This window comes from Culex quinquefasciatus, chromosome 2, assembly GCF_015732765.1.
Source record: "Culex quinquefasciatus strain JHB chromosome 2, VPISU_Cqui_1.0_pri_paternal, whole genome shotgun sequence".
Taxonomy (NCBI): Eukaryota; Metazoa; Arthropoda; class Insecta; order Diptera; family Culicidae; genus Culex; species Culex quinquefasciatus.
Genome location: NC_051862.1, coordinates 72,678,315 through 72,695,579, shown reverse-complemented (window position 1 = coordinate 72,695,579; position 17,265 = coordinate 72,678,315). Strand labels below are relative to the sequence as shown.

The following is a 17,265-nucleotide window of genomic DNA, read 5'->3' as shown; positions in this document are numbered from 1 at the left end:
TTTCACACATCAATTTTGTATGGCCAGCTGCCAAATTTGTATGGAAAATTATATGGACAAACTAATGATGCAAAATGGCTTCTTAAGGCATACCGAAGGCACCAAAAAAGTTTCAGTCGTATTACAAAATACAAAAATTAAAATTTAAGGAAGAAGACCGATTTCGTAGAAAATTTCTCATAATCCATTTATTACTGCAATATTATTGAAAAAAATGGTGTAAAGATTTTTAAATTAATGTATTTTGAAATTTCTGGTCTGCAATTGAAACTTCAAATAAATTTTGCAATGTTTACTTTGTAGACGTTAATTGTTTTGCTAAGTTTTGGAGTTTTTATTTTTTTAATTTAGGAAAAAAAGGTCTGACATCAGTTTAGACAAATTTCCAACAGACTAAGGGCGTAAAGATACGAAATCAATGGTGAGAATTGAAAACAAGAATTGATTGAAATAATTCTTTGTTATTTAAAAAAAATCATTTCTACGTATTTTCTCAACATTCAACTTCAGTGATTTGCCTTTTTTTCTTTCCATTTTAATTGTGGCTTTCTTAAATGGCCATGTCAACGTGGGATTTTATATTAAGTGAAATTACCACCAATTCCAATTCTGTAGACGAGAAAATAAATAAAGGTATTAATATTTTTGAACTTTTTTTTATCTTCGAAGATCATTACAAAGAAAAATAGAACTATTCAAATTTTCAAATTTACATTACAATTATCTTACTTTTAAACCATCAAATATCAGTAAATATAAGATATTTTTCCTCAGCTTTTACATTTTGTATCGATCTGTGGTCTCAAAATTTAGTATTTGGTTAAAAGTTACACCAAAAAAAATGGCAATGTTCATCAGGAAATGGTGAAAGATTTTGTGTCAAAAAAATCGGTAATATTACATCAAGAATTGATGAACATCCATCAGTTCGACGTCGTCGTGCTATCTTGTCGCACCCACCATTTTTGACGTTCCGAGAAAAACGCAAGCACGCAATGTAAACAATAACAAACACGTTTTGTTTGGCTGACCATTCTGTGCATTGTCCCGAAGTTTGGTTGAAGTTGGTTGCTGGAGTTCCGAGTTATAATTACAAATGTTTACGATAGTCTAACTTGTACGTGTGTCAAACGCGTTTTTTGGAGCTTTTTTGGTTTACATTGAATATCTTAGGATTGAAATCGAATTTTGGGGATCTGTGAAGGTCAAAAGATGTGGCATTGTGAGATGCACACAAGGGTCTCCATTCGCGAGCACAAATAGCAGGCGACGCGATACTGCCCTGATGAATTCCTACCGTTTGTCACTCTATCACCATTCGCTCCCGAACACTCTCTTTTCTACTCTTCTCTCTCTCTGATCGGCTCAGTCTCCGAACGGTTCAGACAGGCCGATCGTCTCCAATCACTCTGAACTGAAAACATTTTTTCTCTGATGCGCTGCGTTATACTCATTGCCTAAAATCATTGCCTAAAATCAATGTTATCAATTAAATTGTGCATTTATTTTGATTTCATAACATTATAGACACCATTCAAAGAAACTTCCACCAAGAAAAAATCAAATTGATGGCATTCTGAGGGCGTGAAGACAAAAAGACTGCCGCGCTGGCATTTTGTGAGAGTGGCTCTTCGCTGAGCATGGTAGTGTGTGAGTGTCGTCGAGCGACGGAGTAGGCAAATATTTTCACGATGTATTTGTTCGCTGAGTGAACAGTTCGGGCCACTCGCTGGCTGCTTGCGTGACTCATTAGGGTGTAATATCAAAATCGATTTTCCAGCACAGCAATTTTTCAGTTCCTGTTGGGGTCCTAAACAACTCCCCAAAGTTTGGGCACGATTGGATTAGTCCTCACTTTGCGCAAAGCGATTAAATTTTCCATATAAATTTGTATGGGAAAAAACATTTTTTTTTAATTTTGATATTTATAAAATCCACGTTTCAAGCTGTACTTAAACCGGATTCATATTCAAATGCTCTGGAAGGTGCTCTACAACTTTCCCGAAGAGAGTATGGTGCTAGCATGTCCCTAAGAGAAGATACAGCGTCCTCAAAACTCGTCTAAAACGTGATTTTCGAGCAAAAAACACATTTTAGACGAGTTTTTAACACGCTGTATCTTTTTTTAGGAGCAAGTTAGCACCATACTCTCTTCGGGAAAGTTGTAGAGCACCTTCTAGAGCATCTGAATATGAATCCGGTTTTAGTACAGCGTGAAACGTGGATTTTATAAATATCGAAATCCAAAAAAAATGTTTTTCCCATACAAATTTATATGGAAAATTGAATCGCTTTGCGCAAAGTGAGGACTAAACCAATCATGCCCAAACTTTGGGGAGTTGTTTAGGACCCCAAAAGGAACTGAAAAATTGCTGTGCTCGCTAAATTTGGACAACTTTATTTTTTTCCATACAACCATATTACACCCTAGTGACTCATTCGCTCATGAATGCTAGCGGGTTGGAATAGGCGACGAATGGATAGGCGATGAGTGAGTGGTTTCTGTTCATTGAACCGAAAATCAGGACCCTTGAATGCACAAAATGGCGTTCAATTTGGCCCTACACCACGGTTCCCGGAAGTGTGACATAAGTAAGTGTTAATCAATGCACTTTGAATAGTTCGGTACTACAAGTTTTTTTTTTCAACTGTTCATTATTTTATTAACACTCAAACGTTCGGGTAGTAATCTGACCCCTATTTTTTTTTCTTAAAAATTTCATAACTTTTGGTAGAATTGACCAATTTGGATGCTTCCGGTTGCAAATGATCCAAATTTGTCTATATTTTTAACTGTCAGATGGGGGACAAATATGGTCCACTTTTACCGGAGATATTCCGGATTCCGTTGGGGTACCTCGGCCCTACTATATGGGACTTTGGTCAATATAACAAAATCTATTTCATAGAACAATGCCGGAAATGTTGCAGAACTTTAAGATATCATTCTAATACATCATCCTGCAAAAATAATTGACATGGTCAAGACCTTTGGCCACCGGAACAGGTTCCAACCGGAAACGGTTCACTGAGCTGATGTTGATTGGTGCCCAACTGGAACCGGCTCCGGTGCCCCGTATGACTTCACCATGTCAATTATTTTTGCAGGATGATGTATTAGAATAATGTCTTGAAGTTTTGCATCATTTCCGGCATTGTTCTGTGAAATAGATTTTGTTATATTGACCAAAGTCCCATATAGTAGGGCCGAGGTACCCCAACGGAGTCCGGAATATCTCCAGTAAAAGTTGACCATATTTGTCCCCCATCTGACAGTTGAAAATATAGACAAATCTGGATCTTTTGCAATCAGAAGCATCCAAATTGGTCAATTCTACCAAAAGTTATGAGATTTTTAAGAAAAAAAATAGGGGTCAAATTACTACCCGAGCGTTTGAGTGTTAAATCGACTAAAAATAGCAAGAAAATAAGTTTTTGGCAAGATAATAGAACAAAATTACATAAAAACAAGAAAAAATACAAACTAATTCATTCTAAACAATGTGCATCCTGCTCTTGTCACTCAATGTTTTATTTTAGAAACGTACTAAATGGCCTGTTTATTTTATTTACATTTCTAGATTAAATTTTCAAAAGGGCCTATCTGCATAGGAAACCCATGACGGATATGTTGTTTTGAAAATGTAATCTAGATTGCATCAACATTAAGATAATGAAATTTTCGTTAATTTTCCGAAGTATCTTTTGTCTCGTGAATTTCGAATAATCGAGTTTGGATTTAATGTGGACTGTATTGCAAAATAAAAACATGAAAAAATAATTAAATTTAGTATAATATTAATCCTCCAACTCACCGTAAAATTATTATCCGCCAGATCCAGTCCCCTCAGCGCACTCAACCCGTTGAACGCCCCGTAATCCAGCTCAGTCAGCACATTTCCAGCCAGCTTCAGAGTCCGCAGTTCGCGCAAACTCGCGTAGCTATCGTTCGCTATGAACTCGATCAGGTTGACGGACAGATCGAGCGTCTGCAGGCGGGACAGGTGCTCCACGTTGTGCTCGTACGGGACCTCCAGGAGTTGGTTGTTCTGGAAGGAGAGGGTTTCCAGCGAGTACAGGTGGCGGAGAACGCCGTGATCGAGCGAGATGATGGCGTTGTTGGAGAAGTCCAGCTCCAGGAGGTTCCGCAGGTCGTAGAACGCCGTCGTGTGGATGGTTTCGATGCGGTTGTTGCACAATTTGAGGATTTGGAGCTTGCGGAGTCCCTTGAAGGCGTCTTTGGGGATGGTGACGAGCGCGTTGTCACTGAGGTTGAGCATTTTGAGACTTTCCTGGGTGTCGAAGTTGCGCGAGCCGAGGTCGCTGATCTCGTTGAACGAAAGATCGAGCACCTCGAGCTTGTGGTAGAAGCTGAGCATAAAGTGCACGTTTTGGATTTCGTTTGAGGTGAGGTTGATGTACCGGACCTCTGGGTTAAGCTGGATGGGGACCACGTCCAGGTGGACTCCGATGCACCAGGTTCGCACCTGTGGGTCCATCTCGCAGGTGCATACCGAGGGGCAGAAGGAGGTCGCTTGTTTGAGGAAGACCACCAGGATGAGCGTGATTGAGCAGAGGATAAGCCGACAGCTGCTGGTGGCAGGTCGTCGTAATCGGGTCGTCATTCTGACTTCTTCTTCTTTTTTTTGTTTTGGCTTATAACGTCAATAAACAGAGAACTGACTCAGTACTGTTTGTCTCCCTTGGGAGTTCACCACGGTCGACGGCGGTGGTCAACGGTAATCCATCGGATGTCGTGTGGCACCGCCAGTGACAGATGCATCTTCACCTGTGTGTGTACGTGCGTGATGTGTCGTCGTGCGTGGGAGCAGTTAATTCCTATGTGGTCGGTAGAAGTTGTAATTCTGGAAGGTGGTAGAGAGGGAAAGGCATTAATTAATTATAAATGCGTCATGTGACATTGTGATGGGTTGACGGATGAATGGGTGAGCGTAAATTAAGTAATGTTCTGGCCTTGTGGCGTGACTAGAACGAATCGGATTTCAGAATGGGTAAATGTTGTGGCAACTGTGACGTTTAATTCGTTAGAAATGAGTCAGCAGATGTCAACTGATCTATCTTTGAGAGTTGTTATTTTCTATTTTTATTTAATTTATTATTCAATTCCATTATATATGAAGGTACTTTATACAAAATTTATACCTACAAGCGGTGTAAATGTACAGAATAAACATCCCAGCCGTAAACCATTATGAGTGACAATTCATTATGCTGCCGCCGTCATTGCTGCACCAGATGATTATGCTCCATGTCCTCATTAGTCAGTCAGCTCGAGTGCAGGTTGGTTCCATACGACAGCAGCCTGGAAGTTGCAGCAGCCCCAGTTGAAATCCCATCAGCTCAACGCGAGCAGAAACACGCTCAGCTCGGCTTAGAGTTCTTTCACAAGGAAACTGGAGGAAGGACATGCACGCATCCTGATAATAAAGTCCCTTCCCGTCATATTCACACGAGATTCTCGTGCATGTTTGTGAATGAAAGCTATGCATCTGTGAGAGTTGTAATAGAGCGAAATGGTCTCATTAGCAGAATGAGATTCAGGACTCTGAGATTTGAATCTGGGGTTGACGCTTTTCACGCGGGTTCAAAAGAAGCATAATTCTAATAAAATTTCCAATGCGACTCGATTTCATCCTGGTGTTCCACATCAAACAACTCGCATTTTTCCATTATATAAAAAAAGTTTTTTTTACTACCCAAATTTATCGCCTGACACACATCTGTGGCTGCACGTCACCCACAACGAGACTGATATCTTTCGCTGACATTCATCTCTGTCGCGTTCTGCCTGTCCCACAGAAAACACACTTAACAACCCTGCCAGGCTAAAGCTTCGATGCAGAATCCTGGCCGGCAACAAACCCTACACATCTGCCTTGTCCCTCGAGGTGGCAAAGCTGCTGCTGAAGTTGCAACACAGAAAAAGAGCGAGCTTTCCGTTAGTTCTCAGTTGTAATACGGTGTAAAATAAATGGTACCAGACTATTATTTATCCTTGGGCTGACACCAACGTGAGAGACGGAGAGTGATTCATTTTGTGCCATTTAAAGTGCCATCTGTAGTGCGAATCTCTAGCGGGGGGATTCAACCCTAGTCTCGTCATAACTGGAACACCAGGACAGATAACTACAACAACAGTGCCATAATAGTGCTTACAAGCACTGGGCATGGCAAATCCGTTGTAATTACTGGTGGTCGTTTGTCGGTCCCCCCCGGGCCAGAGATAACCAGAACCTGACGATACGCACAGAACAGGAAGATGTGGTGTACACAAATGAAATCCATCATAAAACCAAACCGGCTTTGGTCGGATGTAACGAATAAAATGATAATTCCATGACTGGGCTCTGTGTGTGTCACAATCCGGTCCGGCACTGTCAATCAGTGTCCGGCAGCGACGTCGTCCTCTCTGTTGTCTCTGGACCTGAACAGGGACAGATAGAAAGGATCACAAACGGGGAAGGGGAAGCGGCACATTGTCAGCTGTTCATACACGCATCTTTGGGTTGTTCTGAGCTGGACTAAGCTTTAACCTTACGGCCGTTGAATGGCATTGTGGAATATGGCAAGATAGTGCATTTCTTGATTGAGATTTTAAATAACAGACCGTGGTTTCTTTATGATGTTTTGGGACAGATTTCATTTGAATTAAGTTTAGGCTTTGGATATGAATGTATTTTAAAATAAGTTAGTTTAATTAAATCCATTTCAGTTCACGAAAATTGTTCCAAGTCACGTTCTATTTGATGGTGATTTTCGCTATAATAACAAATTGTTTATCAATAAAACAAAGTAGAAAGTTCACTTCTCAAGATTATTTTTCAAGAAAGCTAATTATTATTTGATTAAAGTGCTAGTCCACGAGCACAGCATACCCGTCTCGCATAGACCTTACTACCTTACTAATGTCTGAAATTTTCAAACATAATTTTCAACATATATAACTACACTGAAATAACAAAATAGTACCAAATTCCTTTATTCTAGGAATTTTGCCTCTTTTCCTTATTTAGTAATCGGGTTTTTTGGATTACTTTTTTTTGGATTAGCAATTGGTTTTTTGGATTACTTAACAAGGAAAGGAGCCAAAACTCCTAGAATTTAGGAATTTGGTACTTTTATTTTTTTTCAGTGTAGCTTCTGGGCTAAATATAAACATTCTAACTCAATGGAAAGTGGAGCAATTGCACAACATAAATCTTGAAATGTCTGTAAATAAGGCAAATTTCAAAAAATCTCAAAATTCAATATGCACTTGAAAAGGCTAAAAAAATGCAACAAAATGAAGGGTGAAGCATCCTAATTGATCAAATTTAAACTCAAATAAAGAAAGTGTTACATCCAGATATTTTTTTTTTTTTTTTTTTTTTTTTTAAGGGCCTCCATCACACCCCCACACCAAAAGCTCATAATTGAGCCCCTGGTAGTGGTCTCCTTAAATGCTCAGCTAACAAAAGTTAATGTAAAGGACGAAAGCAAACTAAATTTATGCTGAGAACATTGTTTTACAAAGAAATGCTAATATTGGTGGGCAATGAAGAATAACTACTGCTAATACTAAGGTGAAATCCCAGTGGAAAAAAGATTTCCTTTTAAGGGATCCACAAAACTAAAATAAATGAAAATAGCTCGACTAATAAAGAGAAATATAACCTATTTTATGTAATCGGTGTTAAGTGTATTCTATTGGAACAGTTCGTGTAACTTATGTTTTAAATGTTGTTTTAATCTGATTTTGAAAATGGAGGTGCTAGTGGTTTGTTTCAAATCAAGGGGAAGTGTGTTGTATTTAGTAGGACCAATGAATGATATGCGTCTTTGACCAAGGTTGGTTGAAGCTTGCTCACGTCGCAGGTGGTCATTTTGTCTAGTTGAATGAAAATGTGGTGCACTTGGTAAGGTTATGTTATGGTGCATTACAGGATTATTTAGAAGATTGTGCACAAATACTAATGTTTGATAATCCCTTAGGTAATTCAAGGGAAGTATTGTATGAGATAATTCGGAATACAGTTGTAAAGTTGGGTACAGTAATGGTTTGTAAAAATTGTTTTGAGACAGCGATTTTGGAGTGTACGAATTTTCTTTAATGAAGTACTGGAGGCATAGCCCCATGTTGACACAAGGTGATTCAGTTGGGAATGAAAATACGCAAAATAAAATTTTAATAGAACATGCCGAGGAACAAAATTTCGCACTCGCCAAAGCATGCCACATAAAGGGGCCAATTTCTTTTCAACGTGATTAACTTGGTATGCCCAGGAAAGTGTCGGGTCTAAGTGTATTCCCAAATATTTAAAGCAATTAAAGTAAAATAGCAATAAAAAAGCTGGTAGAGAAAGCACACTATCACCGTACAATAGGTCGAGCAAAAAAAAAAAAAAAAAAGAAAAAAAAAAAAAAAAAAAAAAAAAAGAAAAAAAGAGAAAAAAAGAGAAAAAGAGAAAAAAAAAAAAAAAAAAAAAAAAAAAAAAAAGAAAAAAAGAAAGAGATATAAACTCAATAAGCGTATCAATGGATAAAAATAAACATTTGAATGCAGTTTCTATAGTGCAATTGACTAATGAAAACGAATTGAGAAAATTATCGAAGGAAAATTTGTCTCCCTAGCAAAAAATTACACCCAAAAAATGCACATAATGCAAAAGTGCCCATTTCATAGAATGCACCCCATTTGGCATAACGGGTTTTCCAGAAGACGTTCAAAAACAATCAGTAGGCTTAGTGATTTTTCACGCTCAAAAATAGCAAATTTCACGGAGACCTCAATTTTAAAACACAAAATTTCACGCAAATTCCGCGGAACGTGAAAAATGTTAAAATAATTCTGGAAATCTGTATATTAATCACAGAAAACACTTTTTATGCTTCATACAGAATGAAGCATAAAAATAAACTCAAAAAATCTTCACCAGGTGGAAACTTTTATGAAAATTGAAAGATTTTTTTGGGTCACGTTCAAAAACAATTTTCAAAAAAGTTTCCACCTGGTTGATGGATGGGCTCTATTTATATTTTGAAACAAAACGTAGGCCATGCGTATTCTCATTTATTGAACTGCTTTTTCAATATTCGACTAATAAACCTCAAAAGTTTTCCCTAACTTGCTTCTGTTTTATCAGTTTACATTTTATTGAATTTCATGTCAAAGCAAAATTTAACAATATTGTCCAGCAAAAATGAGTAAAATAGTTTGAATTTTCTGCGATATTTAGCCCATTTAAAAAAAAAATATGGTTTTCATCTCTCTTTTCAAAAAATAAATTTAAAATCAATAGACAAAAATAATAAAATTTGTAACGAAATCTAAATTTTTATTCAAAATTAGAACAGAAAACAAAAAATGAGGTATTTTTAAACATTTACGAGAATCATCAACCCAAATAATCAAAAGTCGTAAAAATTAAACAGGCCTCAAAAAAAAAATCTGAAATGTTTTTAAAAGGTGATTTGAAAGATAAAAATATCCTTCATTTTATTTTGAATAAAACAATGCTTGATTCTTTTATTTTCTTTTTAAATTATACCTTTCAAATGAAAAAGTAATAAATGTTTTCTAACAGCGAATGAAAATATTATAAAATTTAGTTACTTTCTAAAAAAAACTGAAAAATCTTAACAATTCTTCAAATGGTTCATATCAAGCTTTTCAATTAAATACTAATGAAATTTACTTAAAAAGTTTTTATGGATGAGAGGTTAAGAGAAAATTTGTAAATTTCAAGAATTTCACGAAATCGTCAAAATTCACTTACCCTATATTAGTAATATAGGGTTCACTCGCTTAATTCTGCAGTAGTTCTTAAGATTATTTTTATTGCTATTCAAATTTGATGAAATATTTTGAGAATAATCATTACAGTTTCACTCAAACATAAAATTTCACGGGATTTCGCGGAAAAAGCAAAATTTCGCGGATTTCACGATGTCCGCGAAATCGTGAAATTTCACTAACCCTAACAATCAGGAACGTTTTGCATAATTTATCTTTTTATTGTTTTTCCCCGTTTTGTTTTTTTTTTGTTTGTTTGCACGACAAGATTGAAACTACTTTTATATGAAAAATGACAAAAAATTTCGGAGCTTTTTTGGTTTACATTGAATATCTCAGGATTGAAATCTAATTTTGGGGATCTGTGAAGGTCAAAAGGTGAGGCATTGTGAGCTGCACAAAATGGCGTTCTTAACTCAGTTTGGCCCAAAATGCACGTACGACAAGTTAGCACGATGGCGACGATATGCTAACTAGATAGAAAAAACCAACAAGCTTAGTACAAGAAAGCACAGAGGCATCGTTTTGTTGAGATTAATTCGCCACCCGTTTCCCTCATTTCAAAATCTTCCCGAAAATTCATGGAGAAATATATATATATATTTTTTAAAAACTTTAGGGTAATAGACATGCATCTATTTAAAATGCTTTTTCCCGCGTTGATACTCATTTTGAGCATGATTGTACGAGTTTAATGTTTTTTTTTGTGAAATTTCTATGCAATTTAATTTTTATTGTTTTTGCTCACATCGTCATCGGTCAGAGTCGAGAAACATCAATTAAAAAAAAATACCTAACCAATTATCAATTACTTTTGCAAACAGTGACAAAAGACCTCCCGATAATGGTAATAATAGTGTTGGTTACATTTCCGTCCAGTGAATTTTCCATGAAAACATCATACCTTACGGCGTTGCACATATCTGCTCCCGATCAGACACTAGTACAGACGAGACTGGAGTATGTTTGCTAGTTTTACCGACTAGCACTAGCCAGCGACACCATAAAGTGCGCTATAAAATTCGCTCCTCACACGTGTGGCCCTTTCTGCCGTATGGAGTGAAAAGCTCTCCCCCGAGACTCTGCGGACGAGGGACGTGAGGGGGGAAATGCAAAGCTAAAGCTAACTCTCTCCGAGGGGGTGGACACTGTGAGAAAAATTGAGAAATCTACAGATTTTTGTTGTTGTACAATAACCAAAAATTTAATGATTGATTAAAAATCTTTAAATTCGAATTCAAAATTTGAATCAAAGCGATCATTTTTTCACAGTGTCCTCGGAGAACAAGGACATTTCTGGAGGGAGTGCCAAGCTGGGCCAATAGGCAGGGCAGCAGCCGCAGCAGAACAAACGAGGAGACACGTCATGCTCTTGTAAAAATTCAAATAAACAATGACTTATGAATAATGCAAGCAGACCGAAGAGTGCTTCACTGGCACTGGTGTGTTATGTTTTCCAGAGAGCCTGGAGAACAAGTATCGAGGGGAGTTGGGTTGAGGTTGGGGGAGGGGCTGGCGTATTAGTCAACCGGTGATAGTATTGCCGTAAAGGTAGTAAAAGTATGCTCCACTGGAAGCGGAATGGCGAGAAGAATTTACAGCTGGCAGATGCATATTCTGCTACTAGCAGTTGCATGCTGCTAAGGGATGTATTTTTTAAGATCAGGATTGTTAGGGACTTTAAGATGTATTTTATAGTTGACAGATCGTACACTTTGGATTTATTGAGACGAACTTAACCTTCTTGTATAGAGAAGAAATTTAAGTTGTTGGAATTTCATTGACAGATTTTTTAAAGAAAATAAATTTATCGAAAATTACAGAATCTTTTTAAATTGTCTGGGTTGATTGTTTATTTCGATTTTTTTTTTCAATAAGTAGATTGGATATTTTCATCGGAATCATCGGAAAATCGAATCACGATTTTTGTTGTTGTCTTATTTTTGGTCGTTGAGCTCAAATATGACCCTAAAATATGGCGATGGTGTCTCATTGAGAAAATCCATTGGGTAATGTAAAAGACAATAACCAACTCAAATTTGACTGATTTGAGTTTGACTGAATTTAAGAGCGAGTCCACGAACAGGGCATACCTCTTTGTATAAGACGTCGTTTGGACCTCACCAATCTGCCTGAAATTTTCAGGGATTGTTTGTACATATAAAACTAGCATCTGACTGATATATGAGCACCCTAGGTCAACGGGAAGTGGGGCAAATCGGGACACTAAGTTTGAAGGTTCAAAAACGTCAAAAATCTTAAAAAGGCTATAACTTAGGCAAAATTCAATTTAATTACAAAGTTCAAAATCCATCTGAAAGGGCAAAAAAAAGTGATAATTATTTAGATAAGTCGAAAATACAAACACAGATAATCAAAACTTCTGATAATCAAATCTGGACTTCATTATCTTTAAAAAATGAAAAAAAAAAAACAATTATAAGCGAATGGTTCGATACCCATCTGCTCCCAACGAGAAAGTGCTGGACTCATTAAAATTTGAATTAAATGAAAAACTTGAAGTTCACGGCAGGGTTCGATCCCCTGTCCTTAGGATTGGCAAGCAAAAATGCTTTCCACTTAACCGTGGAGCATTGGTAGATTTAGGAGGACTGAAACTGATATAGTTGAATCCAAGAATCGGACAAAGAATAAAATTGAATGCAAGTTGGAATATCAGAACTCAAACAAGATTGCATGCAAGATTTTGCGCAGTTGAAATTGAATCTAAAAATACCTCGCTAAAATTAGCCTGGGCGGCTGATAGAATTCATCCAATAAGAGATCAGAAGAATTGAAAGCTATCCCATTAGAAATGAGAACACACGAAGAATTCGAACAACAATGCAAAACGGTCGTTACCACTCGCCTAGGGTGGCTCCTCAAACCATTCACCTTCCCAAAAACCGTCCAACTCCAAGCGAAACTTACTTGAGGATACCGTGGAGATTTTCCCTTAATACTCTGAAAAAAGTGGAGCATCAACACTTCCCGTCATCCAAATCCTCTATCCTTGTCCCTGGTGCGCGGTGGAGATGGGAGCGGCCGGCAATGGACGGCTGCCATGGTGGTGAGAATCAAGGGGCTGGAAACTCTAATATTACTTAGGAATACTTAGTATATTAACGATATTCCAGTATACTTGTTAGTATACTAACCGAAAAGCAATAAGCTGTTAGTATATTATGATACTCTCAGTATATTGGTAAGTATACTGGCGATATGTAAAGGAAATAATAAGTATACTAACATATATTTTGATATACTGGTTAACATAATAATTATAGCCCTAAGAGTTTCCAACCCCTTGGTAAGAATCTAGTTCAGGTGGAATTGGTTCTATTCCCAATTATCGATTCCCAGGCAACTTGGGCTTAGACAATCATCACATCACATGGCGAAAATTCAGTCCGCTAAAATCACCGTCTCCTAGCGTAGCGAAGCGAAAAAATGAAAAAAAAAAAAAAACTGTTTGCTACTAGGATCATAAAAGCTTTAAAATTATTACACAAATTGTTATATTTATTTTTAAGATTGCATTGTTGATCTACAATTCTCGGAACATAGCTCAAATTGCATTTTTTTAGGCAAAGGTTTGTGTTGACATTGATATTTCATTAACATTTTTAAGCACTGGTTTTTCCATTTTCAAAAGCCTGAATAGTGGAAAAAGTTGTTTCTGAAACCGTTTAATGAGCAATAGTTAGTTATTTTTTATCAATAAGTAATAACCATTAAAAATTGGCTTTCCTTTCATCATAAAGTAGTAAAAAATTGTAACTTTTACAAGCGGGTATTAATAGTTTAAAAAACATAAATTAATTAATTTTGAATTTAAGTTGGGGAAATATGGAGTTTGTTACCACATTTATATATTGAATAAGGAGCTGATTTGCCTGAATCGAAGATTTTTTTCTTATGGTGTTAAAAACATAAATAAAAGGTTGCTAATATAAATGTGTTTAAGCAATAATGGGTTTAAAAATGAAATGTTCCTTTTGTGCATTCATAGGAATCAAAACTGTGAAGAGATTTTGGTGTTAAATCGATTGAAATGAAATTTTTTTTGTTGACAATGACCACAAGTAGCTTAATAAAGTAACCTTTTTGTTCTAATAAAAATATAGAGTCTTGAAATGTTCGCTCCCTTTCAAAAACGTACAACCAACATTTATTTAACTTTAATAAAATAAGTCCATTTTTAGAAGATAATATAGTTATAAAAATAGAAAAATAAAATGACAGTCAATTTTTTTTAATTCTACAGAATGCAACTTGAAAATTTTTTTACTCGAAAATATCATAGAAGCGAGTAGATCTAAATTCATCATATTTGAAACATATGAAAAAATAATCATATTAATGTGGTTTGGTTAAGGATTTGAAAAGAGGTATAACGTTCAATTTTCAATGGCCTTTTCAATATTCAATTTTAAGTTCATCCTAACGGAGGTTGAACTGCAATGAAATAATATCTAAGTTATTCAGAATTTTTGCCATTTTCTACTTCCACCTTTTTTGGTTAAAAAGAACGTAATCCTTTACATTATTTGTAGATAATGATTCAAAATAAAATTTTAAGCCTGCACCAAGTTCCAAAAATAATGAATTTAAATCAGTTTTTTTAAATAATTATAATATTTTTCGTGATTTTAGTAGTTCGTTTATATTTTTATTTTAGTGCTAAAGTATAAATTTTGACTAAAAAACATTTTTTTTAAGTTTTTTCTTACAATAAATTATTTCAGCTATAAATATGGTATTTTTCGATTACTTTTCTTAAATCCATCAAGCTTAAAAAAACATTTTAAATCCATGACATTTTTTGTATTCGGGCTTCATTTTGATATGACATACTTCAAATTTAATTCGTCTTGAGCGAGGAATCAGGCCGTTACAAATATTTTTTAAAGTTTATGTCGCCCCCCCTTCAAAATTGGTCTAAAAAATCAGGGGGCAAAAACAATATTTTCCAAAAAACTTAAAAAAATCCATGAAAATAGAAGTCTAATCAACTAATAACAATATAAAATACATTTTTCTGCATTGATTATATTTAGCATGTTTGGGTTTGTTTAAAAAAGTTTTGATTTTGTATGAAATTCTAATGTACATAACAGCACCGCAAAAAAATTATTTTCCGCAAAAAATAAAATTTTCGTCAATAACGTCATGATTCGAAATCCGGACACTTAGTAGCATATCATTTTTGTTATAGCTGGCAAAAAAATCATGTAATAAGTTGTAAATGTAGAAATATCATAAGGATGTAGTATAAACAGTCAGTTTCAAGAAAATGCATCCAAAATAGGTCTTTTCTAACAATTTTTCATCATAATTTTAAATTTAAAATGACTTGTTGTGCTTCGAATCCCTGACACTGATGAAAGCTGATTCGAAATCCGGACACTTTTGCTTCGAATTCCGGACACTTGATTTTACTTATGAATCGCACAAATTTAGACTGGAATGTTAGTGAATGGCATTCTTTAGGTCGCAAATAAGCTGTTAACATCAAAACAATCGATAGTTTATATAAAAATTTGCTAGAATTTAAGGAAATCGAAACCATAAATTTCTGCTTTGCCTTCCCGGAGCTTCTCCCCGTGCCATACCTTCACACTTAGGAGACCCGGGAGGCGGAGTCTTGTCGCAAAAAGAACGATACACACCTGTGGATCCGTTGACGAAACCGCAAGGTTTAAGAGGGCCACATTATAAGGTGTTACGTCGATTCCATTTTCCCGGAGCTTCGAACGCCTCTGAAATATTTCAAGTGAAATGTTTTGCATTTTTGGTTAACTTATAATTTTATTGTATTTAATTGTTTTGGTATTAACTACAGCGTTCAAACAAACTTTAAATGAAAGTTGATGTTGGAATTCATCAAATAACACAGTTTCGACATTCATAATACGAACTTATATCCAAATAATTGATAAAACAAGATGAAGTGTCCGGGGTTTGAAGCGTCCGGGAATTCGAATCATGACGTTACTTAGATAATTTGGAAGGTAATGATGGCAAAACAATGGCTCGTTATTTCAATTTTAAAACTTTTTTTTGCCCTTCCCCTTCCTCACGACTTAAGCCCGGGTCGAGGGAGATAAACTTCAAAAAATATTTGAAACGGCTTTATGTCATTTTTCAAATGATTTATATTTAAAATTTCTTTTATCAAATTTATCGATTTTAAGAACATTTTTGTTAGCTACACAAGAAAAATGTATAGTGAATTGTGTAAGAATGTTCAATAATTGTTTGAATATCCATTGTCTATAAAATAATGGTTATTTTGTGACGAATTCAGTTATGCTATGAAGTATTGAGCACATGATTTATTTTTTTCAATATTACCTTGTTCAATATCTCTTCTTTCATGGACATCCATTTTCACATAGAAAAACCAAAACCACCAAGGTTAAAACTTTAAGTACATTTTGTTGACCTCCCACAACCCAGCCAGTCAACAGCGACCAACAACCCCTTCAACGAGCGCCCCAAAGCTAGTGCGGTGACTTACGAAAGAAGATCACGTTCACGTTCTTCTACCCCAAAAACCTCTCAAAGGGGTTGAAACGGAGTTTCCCCAGCCCAAGAGGACGACGAAAACACACCACCGTCGAAAAAGTGTTATTAAAAATTTACCTTAACATTATTTACGTGACGCCTTTCGTCGTCGACGTCGTCTTCATTTCGAGTTGGTTGCCACGGGGGCACGTCCGGTGTCTTCCGGTTTCCGGTGCCATGAGACGTCCCCCCCATAGAATGGCTTCATCGCCGAAAATGCTCAAAGTTGAGGGAGTGGGGGGCGAAGGCTGAATTTATGTGTCTCTGGTTGCATTTAAAGACTTGGAAGTTTATCCATTAGTAATGAGGCTATTTGCGGAGGACTCACTTTATGTCGTCTACCCTCGGTTTATGGATTAACTTTTTGGCATTTAGTAAATTTAAGGAAGCGTTTTAGTACTTTTGGGATGGCTTGGAAGTTGTCTTAGATACAATACAAATTAGAATTCGATATCAGGACTTGACAATCGCGTCACTCTCACTTCTCCAATATCACAACTTTCAAATCAACACTTCTCAGGCTGATAGCTGATATCGTCTGTTCCCACAAGACTCTTGAACCCTTGAACATGTGATACATGTCAAGAACCGCAGATCATTATCGGCAGGGCTAATTCAAAACATGCATTCTACGTCAATTTAGTACGCCAACCTCTCCCACCAACCCACACTTTGTACACCGTCCTGGTCCCTGGTATCAAATAGCTGTTCCAGCAACAATTTGCCAGCAACCCACCCTCAACCGCGGCACCGGTACAGAGGGAAGCCTTTGAAATTGATCCTCTTGTTATTTCTATGCTCCTTCACACTCTCTTGGCATGGTGAGGTTCGTGCTGCCCTAGTCGGCGAGGTTGATATCGTCGCGAAAAGTTTATTCTAGTGAAATTTACTTTTCTTACATT

The 17,265-nt window shown here is 36.3% G+C and overlaps 1 protein-coding gene across 2 annotated transcripts in view; it reads right to left on the bottom strand.

Moving 5' to 3' along the window:
• LOC6036616 (nyctalopin) overlaps positions 1–17,265 on the bottom strand; it is a 265,590-nt gene that overhangs the window by 18,554 nt on the left and 229,771 nt on the right. For both annotated transcript variants that reach the window (XM_038252641.1, XM_038252640.1), the window contains exon 3: positions 3,816–4,865. In XM_038252641.1, coding sequence (XP_038108569.1) covers positions 3,816–4,625 — 810 coding nt within the window. In that variant the 5' untranslated portion in view covers positions 4,626–4,865. The remainder of the gene's footprint in view (positions 1–3,815; positions 4,866–17,265) is intronic.